This window comes from Bidens hawaiensis, unplaced genomic scaffold (assembly GCF_021521415.1).
Source record: "Bidens hawaiensis isolate Kalapana, Puna unplaced genomic scaffold, B.hawaiensis_p1.1 tig00018229_1, whole genome shotgun sequence".
Lineage (NCBI taxonomy): Eukaryota > Viridiplantae > Streptophyta > Magnoliopsida > Asterales > Asteraceae > Bidens > Bidens hawaiensis.
In genome coordinates, this window is record NW_027492759.1 from 11,958 (window position 1) to 30,666 (window position 18,709).

The following is an 18,709-nucleotide window of genomic DNA, read 5'->3' on the forward strand; positions in this document are numbered from 1 at the left end:
TAATGTCGTTATGTTTTTTTTTTTCCTGAGCTTCGATCCGATGTTTTAGGGCTTTTGATTGTAAGAAAGATAAGAGTCAATTAATGTAAAACTTGATTCAAATAGCTTGCTTTTTGTTAATAGAAAATTCAAACACCTGAATTGAAACACTGTTTCATCGTTTAGATTATCGTTTCCATGTAAGTTTACATCAGTCTACTCGTATTTTTTTCCAATCAAAATCCCTGAAACATCATATTGAAACTCAAAAAAAAAAACTAATGACGTTAAATATTTTTTAGCGGAGGTTCATTGAGTTAAAAATAGTTTAAAGGTTGAACTATTGGAAGTGATTTTTAAAGATGAGATTATTATCGGGTAATACATAAAAGGTGGATCGTTATTTCTAATTTTCCGGTTTTTATAAAGAAATTATAGAAAATAAATGTAAAAGGTATTTGATGAGTGAAAATGTAAAGATGTTTGCGAAGTTTATAGAATTGGGAAGACAATAAGAGTTGTTTTCTAGCTATTTATATATCAGTACTTTTTCTAATCTTTAGGCCACCATAAAGTTTTTGTTAAATAAAATATCTGCAAGCTGATCTTATTTTAGTAGGATAATGTTTACCTTGACTAACGATTCCTAACAATCCAAAAAACAAAATTCTTTTTGACAAATATCCATGACATTTTAAATCAATTAAAAACAGAAAAGTATAATACTTTGCACACATCATAGATACGGTACTTTCTTTCTTGGGAAATCTATAAGTAGGATAACTGGTTTTAATATACATAAATTCAATATAATAATATTTGTGGAACCTTCGTGCACGTGAAGATGTTGCTTTTAGTCTTAAGTCTTCACTAATATATATAGCCGCCTTAGTATCATATCCATCACTCCATCAGTGCATGTTACAGATTCTATCGAGTTCAAAGTATTAATTGCGTGAATAAATATATATACTTTAAAGTGATCATGAGGTCTCCAACTGGTGAGATGAAGGTGGAACTGAAGAAGGGTTCATGGAGCCATGAAGAAGATGAGATGTTGAGATCTTATATCAACAGATATGGGATCTGGAACTGGTCTCAAATGCCCAAATTTGCTGGTAATTATATAAATCATGAACCCGTATAATGGTTGCGTTTTACGTTGAAAGTAAACAAGCAGTCAAAATTTATTGAATGTTTTCTCTTTTGTTTAAAGGTTTAAACAGAAGCGGAAAGAGTTGTAGGCTACGATGGATGAATTATCTAAAACCTAACGTAAAAAGAGGCAACTTTTCGGAGGAAGAAGAAGAAACCATACTCTATTATCATTCACTTCTGGGCAATAGGTATGCATGGGTTATTGTGTTTCAGTTTAGTTTCTTTATCTTGAGAAAATGTACACTCAAGATTCTTTACATATGTATCAAGGGGTGAGATATGATATAGATAAAATTAACTTATTAAATATACAAATAACTAGAGTAATTACGTCATAAAAAATAAAATAGTGTATAATATTTACTCTAGTTCAAAAGTTCGTGAATAATAAGAGTTACACTAGTGTAAACATAATTACTCTAGTTATTTATAAGCTTCTCACAATAAAAGTCATTTGCATTTGATCCAAGCACTATGTATTATTATATTGTTTCTTATTATGTAATATGTTCACAGATGGTCAACAATTGCTACAAAACTTCCGGGAAGAAGCGATAACGAAATAAAGAATTACTGGCATAGCCATCTGAAGAAACGCGCACATTTTAATTCCGAGTCCGAAACACCGGAAAAACTTGAACATATGGCTGTATCAACAATATGTGAAACCAATGTATTTGAGAAAATACAAGATAGCCATGCAAACAATCCTTTTGGATCCCTCTTGGTGCAGACTTGTGAAGATGAGAGCTCTTGTTCTAGCAGCAGTACTACTTTTAAAGATCAAGAAGTTGAATTTAAAGATGATTATTATGATCTTCGTTCACCTGGAACCGTTAAAGATCTTGAATCTTTTTGGGAACAACTTGGTGGGTTGGAAAACATGGAACAAGGAACCAGTCTACACGAGGATATATATTTTGAGCCTGTAATTCCTTATGCATACAATGAGGCAACAAGCTCATACAACTTTGATCACAATGATTTTGATACCATCAAACAATTAATTTAAGTTCATTCCATTAATTGATTTCATAATTAATTGCCTAATAAGTTAGTAGTTCAGTAGGTGAAATGTTGATGTCTGTAGATGTAGCGGCCAGATCTGTCATGTACAAAGTTTTTCCTTAAATAATTTGTAAACCTACTACCGGTGGAAAATAGATATCACCCAAGGTTGTACTGAAAGTGTTTAAAGCTGTTGGAGCTTATGTGCATCGATTTACATTGTGTATGCTGTTGGGTTACCGGCCTATTCTCAAGATTTTACTCACTGCAAAGAATTATTTTCACTGACGTACTGTTTCGTTAGAAACCCGTATGTGAAAGCAGATGCTTTTTTGGAAAACATGGTGTAGGTAATGCATATTTCGACGTATTACCAACAGAAGTTGCGCATGTGGATGTAAACAATGGATTATCCAACATCATTAGCAGCCGCTGACCCCCCATAATTTAATTTTAAAGGCTGCATTTAACCATATATTTTTAAAAACGTTAGATTTAAATAATCTCAATTATTGATTATTGACAAATAACACTCTCAACTAACAAGTTAGTTGATGATGGTCTCATCCTTTAACATATTTGTTTTTAACGATCCGCGACTAACGAAAGCTTAACTCCGTTATTCTTAGGTCGCCGGAAAAACGCTTTTGCCGGAAAACTCAACATTTTTCACCGAAAACTCCATAAGTCAGAATAATGTTTGAGATTTTGTTGAACACCTAAGGGTGTTCATAACTAAACTAAATTCTAACACAAACATTGAGACACTAAGAAGCACGACTAGTTATTGAAGGTTATATTCAAGAGAGGATAAATCATCAAAAAATCTTCTTACCTACATTATAAAAAGATTTTTTAAGGATCATCACTGTTCAAGTAACTTATAACAATTACGAGTTACATTAAAACAACTTTTCCCAACAACTGACTTACATATTTACATGTTCTTAAGACAACCTGAAGGTCAAAGAACACTTAGTCTACAAGTCAATAAAATCCATGCATGGGTTAATGCAAACATCATAATGTGATGAAATCTTAATACAATTATTTTCATCAAGCACCAAGTGGATTAACGTACCTACCTCAAAATTAGTGGGAGCAACTAAAACAAACTTGCTCTTATATAGATGACATTCTTTTGACTAGTATATGTTACAAAAGTTAAAGCATTGTTCATACATACTTTGATATGATAAATTTAAGAGATATCCCTTACGTGATAGATATCATAACATTCTTAGATAGATCCAAAGGGACGTTAGTTTTGTTCCATAAGTTTTATCTTAAATGGGTTCTTACGCATGTAACAAACAATATTGTTCTCCTTTAGAGGATAATAGGATCAATGAGATTATTTCCTTATGCTTCATTAAGTAAAAGCCTTATGTAGGTTCAAGCTCATACTCGTTCGTATATTACTCAAATTGCAACACCATAGATATGTCTATATTAATGTAAAGTATGTAAAAGAGTATTAAAATATCTTTAAAGGAAATGAAAGACTATAATTTATAAGAAGTGAGAATTAAAACAGGTTGATTACTCTAAACTTTGTCATATTCAAAAATAAGAAAATGTAATTTCCGTGATATATTTTTATGTCAACAGATAAATATACCTCACGGAAGAGTCATAATTAACTGATAACAACCTAAGTTATAATGACATAATATGTTGATTAATCATAACGCAGTTATCAATAGATGTTGAAAATCTATTAGTGGACTCATAAGTTCATTAACTCTATATAAATTATATATTGAAGACTTATGGTGATAAACTCAACTACCATGTTTTTTCAAACGGTAACAATTCAAGACGTGCTGCATTAAAGTTACGATATGAAATTAATTACTCGTTTATGAAAGAATCGAGGAAACTAAATTTTCGTATCAATTGCATCCATGATATGCTTAAGGAGGATTCTATAACTAAAGGTCTATCATCCGTAAGTATTATGAAAGCGCTTATAATCATGACGGGTTTATTGATTACAATGTACAACTGCATATCGTACTATGAATGATTAATTATTAATTTTACTCAGCGGTTCTGTTTTGTATGTCTCTTAATATGTACAGCTTGCATAATAACAAATTATTATACAAATCAAATGTTCCTATAGGCTTACTTGAAATTTTTTATTATAACTACTTAGGTTTTAAATAAGGAATGCAGTATGATTAATGGGGGTTTTGAGTTGATGTCCAATTCAATGATTGTATTACTCTGCTCAAATTTGAGTTTAAAGTTAAAATGAATGTTAACTCCTTATCAGACTTATCTAATACTCATAAACTACTACTCGGCCAAGTCAGAGAATGTAAGAATATATATATATGTGTGTGTGTGTGTGTGTGTGTGTGGACAGATTCAAAAATGAACTAAAAAAAGTTGAAAACTGGGAACTCTTCACTTTACATGTAAAAAACTAATATAAACCTCGACTTCACGTGTAAAAAATTAGTTATAGCATAAACTTTTGAACTTTGTTTATAAATGCATATAAAAGACATTCCAATAAAAAATAATTTTGTAGAATTTTTTTTTACCATTTTTTAACTTAAAATAAAATTATTATTTTTAAACGGCTACCACATGTGTTTATATGTAAACAAAACTCAAAAAAGATTATATAAAAATGTGTTTTTACATGAAAAATGAATTTTTTTAATATTTTATTACAATTGAACAGTTCATCAACTTCTCACTTTTTTTAATTCCTTCTTGAAAAAACTATTTTAGCCACATGAAAACCTCTTAGAAAATTATAAAATAAAAAATGTAAAAATTAAAAAACCAAAATTTTTTTATTTTTCAACCCGGTTTCATTAAAAAAATCTAATTGTACACATATGTATGTTTTTATTGAATCTCGAGTTACATAATGTACAGATATGTACATTATAATTTTTCTTAATTGTACATATGTGTATAAAGAATAACCTGTATAAAATTTTAAAAATACGTATTATACATATATGTATAATTTTGCTAAACCGATACTTTATTGTAATTTTTTATGAAACCGGGATAAAAAATAAATTTTTTTGTTTTTTACTTTTTTATTTATCGTGTTTTTTTATGATTTTTTTTATTTTTTAAAAAAGATTTTTTTATGGTCTAAACTTTTTCTCAAATTTCTCAATTTCAAAATGATTCTCGCATAATCCTAAACTTATATATATATATATATATTTATATTTATATGAGGCTATTATAATCATTTATATAATATTAGATCAAAATATTAATTATACCTTATCATATAAGTTCGGTAATTGTTGATGTGTCATATTGCCTTTGATTGACTAATAAAGGGTTTCGTCTTGGGTGTATATAAAGAGATATAAATAAACATCATAATCCAATAAAAAACATACATAATATTTTATGCGTCTTTTCTCTCTCAAATCAGGTTTCTCTCAAGAACCCTAACAACATCATTAACTATACAATCTGAAGGGGAAGTCGATCAAGTTGACAAACATGTCGACTACATCGGTTACTACCCACCATGTTGTAACATGTTCATAGGTTTATTATTATTCATGTTTTTTATTACTTACATGAAGAACAGAAAGACAACTTTTCCATGAGAACTACATCCGTGATCGTTAGTGGCTCTCGATTAAGGATTTACATGCCTCGAGAGGAGTTAGGATAGCATAACTCTTCTCTCCTTTCTTTTTTATTATTGCGATGAAATCTCTCCATGCTATTCACAAAACGCATGTGACTTGGGTATTCAACATGGCATCTCCAAACCCCATTTGCTATACGTGGATAATGCAATTTTTGTGAGAGAATAGATACTCAAAACCTTATTAGGATCATGAGATGCTTTTACTTAACTAATACAACAAAGTAAGACTATATCGTATGGTGGTGTAATACTTTCTTCTCTCTAGTGTGGCAAGTGTTCCATAATGTCAAATTGGCACATTCCACTTCTCGTTCTCGGGCCGAGCTCCCCATTGGAGGGAACATGAATTTCGGAAGGTATTTTGTAGGGCCAATATTCTATATTAATTTTAGGATTGCGTATGTCTTTATATTTTCTTAGAGTCGGTGTATTACGTATCTCAGTACGTTTATTTTGTAAGGACAAAATGTAATTGTTGGAGAAATGGGGACCCTATATAAAGTGTCACTTAACCCATTTCTCCACAACCCTTTGTGAATAAACCTTTGCATTTTATTTCATCCAAGTAACATACAAACTCTCAAACTCTCTCTAAACCCTAACCCATCTCCTTAACTTTCGGCCTCCCGTACCCACACACACAAGATCCGAGATCTCGATCCAACTAGTTGTTTCCGCCAACTAGTTGTGAGGTTGATCCAAGAACAACTAGTATCTTAGTTTGTTTTGTTGTTTGATCCGGTTTCGGGACCTACAATTGGTATCAGAGCTTTCGGGCTCGACTAGTTGTAGATCTTGGGTCACAACCTTGGATTTTGGTCTTGTGTGTGAAAGACGGATTTTTCAAAGAAAATAAGTGGTTTCGGTTTTTCTTGTGTTCTTGAAGTTCTTAAGATATTTTAGTTATTCTTGTTCAAGAAGAAGGTTTAAGGTTGATAGTTTGGTGTTTGAATCCATTGTGGTTTGTGTTTGTGGTTGGTGCAAATAGACTTAAAAAGTTGTGAATTTCATGCATTTGGTGTGTATTGTAAAAGGTGTTGGAAAGTTGGTTGGTCACATTCTTTTTTTGGTTTAAAGAGATTCCAAATACAAGGTTGGAGTTGGTGATTTGAATACTTTGATTGTGGTTTGAATACATAAAAAAAAACCAAACTCATCTATTCCAGTCGCTTACAATTCCTCAAATCGATTACAATCAAGTTGTTCTAATACATCAGCCCTCAATCATCTCACAACTTGCTTTCATCAGACTCGCACACATCAACTCTTTCTAACTCGCTTACAATCTCAGCCTCTCCCAAACTCACATACATTCCAGCCTTCTCCCAAACTCGCTTACACCTCCTCCTCCAACTCGCATACATCTCAACAACCAAACCCGCTTACAATCACACTCGCTCACATCCTAACTCGTTTACATTCCAGCCCTCGCTTACATTTCAGCCCTCATACACTCGCATACATTCTCTTTTCGATTACAATTTTCAACACTCGCATACATTATCTTTTCGATTGCAATTTTCAACACTCGCATACATCCAACTCGATTACAATCTTCATCGCTTACTGCGCAATCGATTACAATTGTAAGTCGATTACAATTGTAATCGATTACAATCACCAGTCGATTACATTGTCACTCGCTTACAACTGACAAGTCGCTCACATCAAGACTCGCTTACACCTTCCAAATCGCCTACAATCTTTGGTAGCATACATATTCAGTCGCTCACATCAACTGACTCGCATACAATCACTCGTTTACATTCCAATTGATTACACCCCTGGTCGCTTACATCATCATCATTCGATTACAATCTGTACTCGATTGTAATCGAATTACACCCTTGGCCGCTGACCTATCACGTCCGTCCCTCTCGTAACCACCGTCTGTCCATCTTGGCCGGGAACAGTGGTTAACCAGATTGGGTATTTCAGATTTGGTGTTTCAAGTGTGGTAGTTCAGATCTGAGAAAAAGAAGAGCATAAGAGTTTTTTGTTTGTACGTGAAAGGATTTGAATGGTTGGTGTGTTTTCCACCATTAGGGTTGAGATTTACGTTATAGACTTCTATTGGATTTGGACATCTCTCCTTTTAATTGTGGGCCAACTCAACAAATCAACATAAATTACTTGGGCTAGAACGTTAATATTAGTTGGTTATTTGGGTTCCACCAATTAATTTTGTTGGGCCTAAATATTTGTTAGACTAATGAACTTACCTTTTGGACTGCCAAGAGTTATGATCGGGTTGAAATTTGTTTAGTATGCATGGGTTGATACAAAAGTTTAGCTTGGGTCGCTAAATTTGAGATACAAGTTGCTTGGAAAATTTGACTAACGAGTCATATTTTACAAAGATAGTTTGATTAATTTAGAGTTAACACGGGTTAACTAACTTCAAGCGATTCTTAAAAGGTTTGACACGAACCTAACTTGCGGGTTATTTCGGGAAAACATTACTTACTTTGGGTCTCAAAGTTGACAAGATTATTTTTCCGGGCTGGTCCAAGAAAGCGTTTTGATTTATTTCAAAAGAGTCAAAGTCAACTCATAATCGCAAGTCAAAGTCAAATAAAAAAAATGTCTTACAATTCTGAGCTTGGAGGAAGTCTGAATATGAGGGAAGGTCAAAAGGACATTTTAAAAGAAGAATTCAACATGTTTAAACATACTCAAGTAGAATTGATTGTCTGTCTCATCAACAGATTTGAGTCACTCGTTACTAAATTTAGAAGTGTCGGTATCATCCCTGAGTTGTCTGAGATCAACATGAAGTTGTTGGATTCACTGCCTTACGCATGGAATAGTAGTGTGATTACCATCAAGAGAACGACAAACCTGGATACCTTAACACTCTCAGAGTTGACTTCTACCATCAAGCTTTGGTGCAAAGAAAATAAAGATGAGACAAGTGATGCGGGTGTGAGCAGTCAAGCAAGTCATATCATCCCCGAGGGTGCTACATGTGGAAGTAGTCAAGCAAACACCTCGTCAAGCTACACTGATGGGATTCCTACACCTGCATCTCGCATTCCCGAGGTACACAAACTTTGCACACAAGATTGTATTGATAAGGTCCTGCACTATAGAAACCACAATGCTAAAATTCTTGAACAAATTCGTAGCATTAAAGTTCAGAACGATGATCTTAAGAAAGTTGCAAAGATTTATACCACTAGGATTAACACTCATGGTAATGATATGGCAAAACTTAGGGAAAAGGTCACTATTGCTACATATTTAGCTCAACGTCATGAAAAACATATAGATGAACTAAATACTAAAATTTCTAAGTTAGAAATTGAATTATCTCAAAAGAAAGTTGCCATAGAAAACTTTGAGTTAGCCTCTGAAAAGCTGAACAAGCTAATTGGGTCACAGATGGAGTTAAGATTAAAGACTGGTATAGGCTATGATAGTTCTGCTGTACTGATGACCGTCATTTGAGTCAATCAAAAACCTAAATAACCTAAGTAGATAGGGTAAATAAGGTATCGTATCCACCAGGAGTATGTGGTCAATGTAATCGTGTAACAGATTTATAATATCATGAATTAGCGGATTTTAGTGCTGATCACACAAGCAATTAGTTTTAATTTAGAATTAAGCAACGGACAAGTGAACAAGTTTCAATCAATCAATAAAAGCAAATCACACATGGGACTTCAAGTAAGTAACTTACAGTAATCTCATGCAACCTAACAGATTAATCATTAACGGTTAACTACAGACTGATCAACTAGACAAAACCTTAGACATCAATAATCGCTTTACACACGGCACTAGTTATCAAACAGTCCCTGCCAGTGTGACTCAGTTAAGGGCAATCAAATGTTTTATCGTATTCAACCTAATCAAGCAGTCCTATGATCAATTATTATAGCAACTGGTAACTAATCGTTCAAATCAACGTAAACCTAAACCGATTGAACACACAGAAATACTAAACATCAATAATCATAGATTAACCATAAACAATTATACATAAACGTTCTTAGTTACATGAGAAAACTAAAAATAATACAAACTTTACATCCCGGGTATGATTCGGAGAAGTTAGCCGAGCATCGTCATCATGTAATCTTCAATTATGATGATATGGAACATGTATGTGATCTCGGTATGAATCGGAATGGTGGAATCGCCCTCTTGTAGCTTTGTAAACTGCCAGTCAGGAGTCCTTTTTGAAACCCTAACTTTATCCTTTTATAGGGTTTTAAAATAGCTGACTCCCGTAGTTTTACTTTGGTCCAGCATATGATACTCTAGCTTCAGCAAATGGTACTATGGCTCAGCAAATGGTACTCTAACTTTAGAGTATGATACTCTATTTCAACATACCATACTTTAAAACTTCCTGATGTGCGCTCCCTCTTATGCTCAGCATATGATACTCTGTTTTCAGCAAATGATATGCTAAACCAACTTTTACCCAGATTCACCAGTTTTGATCATACACTATAACAAATCATCCCGAGTCTTCATCTCGTGCTCGTACAGGTCCAAATTAGGTACTTTAATGTCTATGACCTGAAATACAATAAACACGTATGAAGTATCGAAGTTCTCACAATAAACAGTTAAAACTAATAAATAAACGAACTTAAATATATACAAATTAACCAACCATCATGTACCACCGCCTTTTAATGATAACTATACTAGCCTTCCTCACTTTGATTTTAACTCATCACCAGAGGAAGAAATGGTCTATGGTATTGGTCATGTGCCAATTTCTAAGACATTTGTTCCTACAGCTCCCAAGACTGTTGATTCAGCTGTTCCTTCAGTTAATCCTAATAGTAGTTCATCTTCTGTAGCAGTTTGTGTAGAAGAAAGTGGGTCGGTGGAAAGGCCTGTTGATGTGAGCATATCAAGTTGTTCATCATCAAGTGGTGAGACTGAGGATAATTCGTGTAAAAGCAAAGTGTTTGAAAATGATAATCAAACGAGTACTTCATGTAAATACGTGCCACCAAATAAAAGATCATTTTCTCAAACAACTAATCAATCACAAAATCCTCAGTCATACAACTGTTTTGATAACAACTACTATGGTCATTATCAACAAAACTTTGTTGATCCATATTACACTACTGTTTTTGATGATCGGGGTCAATCATCAAATGTGTTTTATAATCATGTTCCTTTCCACGGATCACCTTTCCCACCACACCAACCATTTTATAGTTCTGATGAGTTCTATAGTGCTCCTAGGAGAAAATGTTGTTTTGTTTGTGGTCATTCTTCTCTCCTTGCAAGACATTGCAAGCACTGGTTCAAGCAACAACTTGATATTCAAATGCGGCTTAGTCAGTCCCCAAAAGGTGCTTTTAGTAGCCCAGATTCCAGGACTGATCAAGCTGATAGTGAAGCCAGTGAAATGGATGTGAGATCCAAAGTCAATAAAGTAAAACACAAAAGAAAACCTTTTTGGAGAACTAAAAAGGATAAAATCAAAAAGGATCCTAAGACTGAAAAGTCTAAGGATTTACCAAAAACAGTTTTAAAATCTAGAAAACAAAAGTCCAAAATTGCCAAAATCAAGGAACAAGTTTGTGCTTGGATTCCTAAGGACTGCTCTTCAAGCGACGAGTCGCCAAGAAATAAATTGTCTTCAAGAAATAAAATCAAGTTTTGTCGATTTATGGTCGACTTTCCCGAGACAACTAAGTCTCGGGAACTCGTGTCCATTTAAACGCTAAGTGCATGTAGGGTCAATCAAGGAGGACTATCAAGAGTATTCGGTACTTAGATAGTGGTTGCACCTGACATATGATGGGAGACGAAACCATGCTATTTGATTCTAAACCATTCGATGGCGGATTCGAGTCTTTCATAAGCGACATAGGATGACAAACTTCAGGGAATGGGAAATGTTTCATACATTGTGCTTCAACAATGCCAACCATGCTCAAATGGATCAACCACAACTTGTCGAGCGCTTCTCAAGTGATGGATAGAACATCAGTTGCTGGGCTTCGGTTTGAATCTCTTCAACTTTGTTATATGATATGACAATGCATGTTTAGGATAGTCCATCTGACAACAACTTTGTTGACCTTTTCACTAAAGCCATTGTTCTATGTTGATTAAAACAACCTATCCATCTTTATATATAAAATTGCAAATATTTTTCAAATATGTCTCAATTTTAGAGGGAGAAAAAGAGTTAACTTTAACTCACCAAAAAGATTTTATCTTTGCTTTAAGAAAAACAAAAAATAAGTCACTTGACTTTCCAAAAATATTTTATATTATTTATTTTAATTAAGAAAATCTGAAAAAGTTTGAAAAGTATAATCTCTTGTTTAGAGATGCTCCTGTTTAGAGGGAGTCAGATAACATTAAAATATCAGAAAATTTTGAGAAATTGATCCGACCTTTGGAAAATGATAGAAGATTGTCTTAGGTGAACCTAGCACATGAAAAGAGTAGATAAAAAGCCAACAAGATCATGGCTTGATGTGTAGATAGGCTTGACAAATGAGTAAGTATCATAGTGATATAAACTTAAATATCTGCCTATACTAGTGGTTACACTCTTATGAAGCGGTTGCTGACTCCAAATAAGTCATATTGATGAAGGCAAAAATCCTAATAGTCAGTCATACACGAGCCCGTTAGTGATTGGTCACAATGAAAATTATTTCTTGCTTTAGCTTCATATATTGAAAAATATCAAAAATTATTGAAAAAGCAGAAAAATTGCAAAATGCTCAAAAAGTGTACAAAAATCAACAACAAAATTTTTGATAATTTTATCAAACAAAAAGGGGTATATTAGAACCACGTAATGTGGGGCAAACAAGTAAGTCCTAAACACTTTATATGAAGGCATAAGTCAACAAGGCTAGTAAGTCCATGATTCAACCTTTACATATTGTTTGAAAGAAAAGTTTGTAAAAAGTCTATGAAGCTCAAAACGTTTTGATCAATCATTAGGGGGTCATAGTCAATTCGGGGTGATACTGATGAACACAAAGTATGCTCGAAGTATGATGGAGTTTGTAACATGCGGATTAACAGGGGACCACACAAGTATTGTGCCTAATTATACCTTAACGTATCACGGTGAAATCAAAATACTTGTTAAGTTTAAAGTGGACCAATATATCTACAATCGACTTTGGGTTCTTGGCATAATAATATCCAAATAGAAGTGTGATCTAGGACATTATAGACAATGTGATTCCATGTAGTGATCTTTCTCGCAAAAATATTAAAGTCCTTAGAAAATTATGTAAATATTATTGTTATATAATATTAAATTCATCTTTACTCCTATCTTTTTCATTTTTCTTGTTTTATTTTATATTTCAACTTCAAAATATTATGTGTATATATATATTCGAAATATTATAATATATGAAAATTCCAAAAAGATTTTAAGTTTTTTATGTGTTTGTACATATTTTGTTAAATCTTTGTTTTATTCAAAATCATGTGTTTTATTGTCAAGGTCGTTCATACAAAGTTCGTTGGAAACCTGGGACTTAAACAGATCATTTACAATATGAGAGACTGAAATTGATATTTTATGAAAAGTCAAGAAAAATAAAATTTCAGAGTTATTCTGCAAATACTTCAAACCAAAGACATGTTTTGGAAAAGAAAATTCTTCTTTGACCCTTAAGAGGGTCTATGAACGAATCTTATTCGCTCTAAGTTTTTGTGCAGCTCTACATGGACATGTAGATCAAGATCAAGTGTCCTGGGCTTCATAGACTGAAGTTACCGATGCTGAAGCACTTAAAAGAAAACGAGAACATGACAGTTGGCAGTTGAACCCAAAAATGAACTGACTATGTCTGAAGATCAATCGAAGGACAAAGCAAAGAAACAAGTCGGCACAAGAAAGTCAACAAAGGAAAATTAGATGTCGAGCCTCCTGCATCTGATGTTTCTAAAATTTGCTGCTGTCGATCCTTCCCAGGAAATAAGATTAAAGTTCAAGTCTTTAAGATCGGAAAATAAAGAACTGTCAAGATCCAATCTCGTTCAAGCTCTTGGATCAAGACAGCTACTAGATTTCAAGAAATAAAGACGAAGCTAGGAACTTGTTGAAGGTTTCTGGACATACACAATCCTAAAGGGAGACTGTAGGGCCAATATTCTATATTAGTTTTAGGATTGCGTATGTCTTTATATTTGCTTAGAGTCGATGTATTACGTACCTCAGTACGTTTATTTTGTAAGAACAAAATGTAATTGTTGGAGAAATAGGGACCCTATATAAAGGGTCACTTAACTCATTTCTCCACAACCCTTGTGAATAAACCTTGGCATTTTATTTCATCCAAGTAACATACAAACTCTCAAACTCTCTCTAAACCCTAACCCATCTCCTTAACTTTCGGCCTCCCTTACCCACACACACAGGTTCAATGATCTTTAATGAATAAGCAGAACTTTACGTGAGGCGTCGGTTTTGGATGGTCGTCTCAAAGCATCCAATCTCGCTTTACTCCATAGATGAATGCTTTTAAAAAGCTACGACTACGTACTCAACTCTATAGGCAAGGGTTATCAAGGAAGTGTATATAAATTAATAACAAGTCATGGTCAACTTTATCGTAAGATGTGCGTGGCATGGCAGAGGTGTGGGAAACTATTGCAAGGGTCGGGGAAGAATTGTGATCAAGATAAACATAGATATTGACTCAATGGTCAGTTCATAATTAAAATGTTCATAAAAAATACTTAGACTTTATAAATCTAATTTCTGAATTTACATAAATGGCTTTGTAGCTATACATTAAAAAAAATTAACGAGGTATAAAATAAGTAATATAATCAAGGTCGGTAAAAATATAAACAAATAAATTTTTCTACAATTTTATGGGTATTTATTGTATAAACAATAACAATAAATTACAATTTTTTTTACGACGGTCACTTTCATTTTTGTGTTTAGGTCAACAGACTCTCCAAAATCGAGAGCTTCGTTGCCCTATACTGGCCAGACTATGATCGTTGTGCTAGGAAACCATGTTGTCGGCTCCCACGTGACGATCGTTATGCTGCCATAAGAGAATAACTCTTTGGCGTAACACACAGTGAGACGAGAACCCGAGTGAGCTCGGGATTTGAACTAACACACAGTGGGACAAAATCCCGGATGAGTTTGGGATTTAAACTGATAACCTCACAAGACCTAACTCAAATAATTCATTGTCATAATTTACCAAAAGTGATACAAGTAGGGATCGAACTTGGGTTTGTACTAAAAAACGCAAGTCTTCCTGCCACTAGACCACAAATGGTGGATTGACAATAAATAATAAATAATTTTTATATCATTAATAATAATAGTCACAAAAGACAAAACAAAAAAAGTATATAATAAAAATCAACATTTTGAGCGGGCCTTTTATTCCATGACCTTTTTTTCAATGTACAATGCATTTCACTCAGAAGGAAAAACTTCGAACATCTCATACCTCTAAAAATGTACAAGATTGAAGTTGTAGGTCCAAATTTCCTACATAAACCGACAACTTACAACTTAGTACCACCTAGACGCGAGATCGGATGCCATCCTAAGTAAATTCTAGTAGCCAAACTCATGATCATATAAGGTGTAGTAACCGATTGTATCGTGTAATGAATCTTGAAAACCCGAACCAGAAAACGGGTCTTGGTGATTGTTTCCATGCTCTAAGTTCTCGATTGGGCAAAGTTGTTTCCAAAACGATTGAAGATCTTCAACGGTTCCTGGGGATCCTATATCATAGTAGTTACTTTTAATGTCAAATTCTTTCTCTATGGATGAAGTAGTACTAGTAGAGGAAGAGCTATCATCTTCAAAAGTCACTGACGATTGAGTCACAATAACATCGGTTACATGATTAACATGATGCCGTGTATTATCGATATCATCGGATTCAAACGTTGATGATACGTTTGAATTATTTGGGCTGTTAGTTTCATGCATCAGGTTGTGTGTCCCACGTTTCTTGAGACGAGTATGCCAGTAATTCTTGATTTCGTTATCAGTCCGACCAGGAAGTCTTGTTGCAATTGCTGACCACCTGTAAATAAATTAAAGAAAGGAGGGCATAAATTAGTATTTAATACACTTGATCAAAACTATATGTCATTCTTAAGAGAATCTAAATATATTCCTCGGAATTAAATTAATAAACGTGGGTTAGACAGGCTTGTCGGCAAGTGATTTAGACATCCATGTTACATTTTATCCAACTAATCATGTACACACTAAACAACTTTTCTGAACCATCGGTTCCGTCTGGTCAAATGCCTTTTCTTTACACTTTAATGTGTAGTTGAGTTATTGAAACATACGTAGACTCAGTCGATAAATTATTAATGAAATTAATTAGGGAGTCGATATATGAGTATGTGAAGATGGATAAATTTTAGACGCTACATATATGTGACACTTTAGGCAAATCACTTGTCGTTTATTGTGTTATTGTTCATATGAGTGATGGACATGAAGAGTGCTTCATATCAAATATCAATGATGTGTGGGTAACTTCGTATTTAAGTCTCCTTGCGTGAGAGTAATTCTACACTAGATGGTCTCCTTGAAAGTTTTCACTCGGGCAATCAAAACCAAATATGTATAGACAGATCAAACAATACCGGTTGGTACGATAAGTTCAATGTTGGCTATTAACTAGAAAAATCTTTAGGTACTTAATTAATAGATATACCATAGGAAAGTTGGTTTGTTAATGGATTTTGAAATAAACCATTGATTATAATTATCTATGCATATATACCTATTGCCAAGAAGTGAGTGAGAATGTAGTATGATTTCTTCTTCTTCCTTGGAGAAGTTCCCTGTCTTTATGTTAGGCTTTAGATAATTCATCCACCGAAGTCTGCAACTCTTCCCGCTTCTCGATAACCCTGATTAAAGACAACATAGAAACTATAAGAAATCATGCTATATATTTCAATATCACATAATCATATATAGATCCGAAGTATATGAATCCTCGGATTTTTTTACCAGCAAATTTGGGCATATGAGACCAGTTCCAGATGCCATATCTATTAATATAAGCAACCAACTTTTGATCTTCTTCAAGGCTCCATGAACCTTTCTTTAAACCTGTGTTCATCTCACCACTTGGAGACCTCATCACTTCTTAATGTATAAACTATATTCAAATCAGTAGTGTAGTATCATGAACTGATGTGGTATAGTGACTGTTTGAGTGCTATAAATAATGATCATTATAAGCGTACGTAATAGATATTCTGAAGCAGCTTCCTCTCAACCACCAAGCAACTTCCATTATCAGTAAATTCTGTGGTGCAATCATGTTGGTCAAAGTAAACACGTACTGTATAAGTAAGCAGTCTTGATGCCAAAAGTATCAAGGATAATAAGCATAAAAATATTCCACAGATAACATAAAAAATAGTACTGTCTACGCGTCGTACGTACAATGTCTAGATTTGAAAATACATGCATGGGGTGATGAAATAATACATGGTGGAATGCACATGTGTTTTAAATTAATTGATGGAAACATTGCGGTGCTCTTTTAAATTCACTTCTAACAAAAAGTTTTGTCCCACAACAGGTCACGGATTGATAATGTTGGGTTTCAATGTTTCTCAAGTAGTCTTCCATGATTGACTACTTCAGTACTTCTACACCAACCGTACTAATTTTCTCTCTCTCTCTCTCTCTCTCAATCTATAAACTCTTCTCTCTCAATCAATAAACCTTGGATAATTTTGGGCATTCATCTTTCACCTCTTCTAAATTGTTTATTATTGATTATTGGGTGGACTTAGCTACCCCTCAACTTTTCATCGGCAGCGCAAATTTTTTTTATTTAGTCGGTTTTCGTATTTCGCTATCCCTGAAACAATATAACGGTACCCCTATTTGTTTAAAATCCAATCAAACTAAAAGCTAAAACCAATTAAAGCTCAATTAAGGTTTAAAGCATAACCAAATTAAAGCTCAAACCAAATAAAATCATTGTCTGTTGTTCCTTTACGCTTGGACATTTAGACCAGGCCGGCATCAACATTCAACGAAGCAAAGTTTCATTCAGACACTGTCCAGCCCACGCTGCTTCCACCCCATGCTGCACATCCCCCTGCCGCTCTCCTCAGGTCACCAGACCTCCACGTTGCAGTCGATTAGCCGACGGCCGGTGTTCCGATAATCCCTCTTCCACGTTTGACTTATACTTATTCATTTTAGGTATTCTCCTACTTTTATCTAAAATTGTAATTGTTAATTTGTTTATATAAATTGTTAATTTGAATTTTTTTTTAATTATAGGCAATCAAATATCTGAATGATTGGTTATGGTTTATTGGATATTTTGACAATGTAAATTGGAATAGACTAGCTATATAGGGTTTAAATTTTGTTTCTTTTAAAACTATTGAACATGAAAATGAAAAAGTCTAATTAGTAATCTTTTTAAACGAAAATTCCAATAAAATGATGATATTGAATTATTGATCCAACATGTTAAAAAACTTATTATAAGAAATATGATAAAAAAATTCAGTTTTTGTATGAAATATGGTAAAAAAAATTTCATTTTGCATTGTACAAAATACGGTATATATATATTTTTTAAACATTACTCATGAAATTTCCGTCTAGATCCGCCACTAATTGATTGTAATCTTCATCGAGATTTCATATGCACAAAGAGTGTACTAACAATTGGGCCCTTATATATAATTCTATTTTTTTAAGAAAAAAATATGATAATTCTGATAACTAATAAACAAAACAAAGTTAATTTTAACAACCCGATGGTTGTTTAGGAAAGATAATTTCTGAAAATATATACAAAGTTATCTATCTTAGTAATTACTAATTAGCGATCTAGAAATCGTAGTAATTACTAATTAGCGATCTAGCAATCGAGTTCAAGTAATAGAAACAATACTACTACT

The 18,709-nt window shown here is 33.4% G+C and overlaps 2 protein-coding genes across 2 annotated transcripts; one reads left to right on the plus strand and one right to left on the minus strand.

Moving 5' to 3' along the window:
• The first annotated feature begins 887 nt into the window (after positions 1-887).
• Positions 888-2,217, plus strand: LOC143555647 (transcription factor WER-like). Its single transcript, XM_077045169.1, has 3 exons — positions 888-1,097; positions 1,196-1,325; positions 1,654-2,217. Exons 1-3 carry the CDS (start codon positions 965-967, stop codon positions 2,147-2,149), a joined length of 759 nt encoding a protein of 252 aa, XP_076901284.1. The 5' UTR covers positions 888-964; the 3' UTR covers positions 2,150-2,217.
• A 12,993-nt stretch (positions 2,218-15,210) lies between these two features.
• On the minus strand, positions 15,211-17,089 carry LOC143555649 (transcription factor MYB51-like). Its single transcript, XM_077045170.1, has 3 exons — positions 16,782-17,089; positions 16,549-16,678; positions 15,211-15,831 (listed from the first exon to the last, which is right to left on the minus strand). Exons 1-3 carry the CDS (start codon positions 16,912-16,914, stop codon positions 15,351-15,353), a joined length of 744 nt encoding a protein of 247 aa, XP_076901285.1. The 5' UTR covers positions 16,915-17,089; the 3' UTR covers positions 15,211-15,350.
• Positions 17,090-18,709: the final 1,620 nt, after the last annotated feature.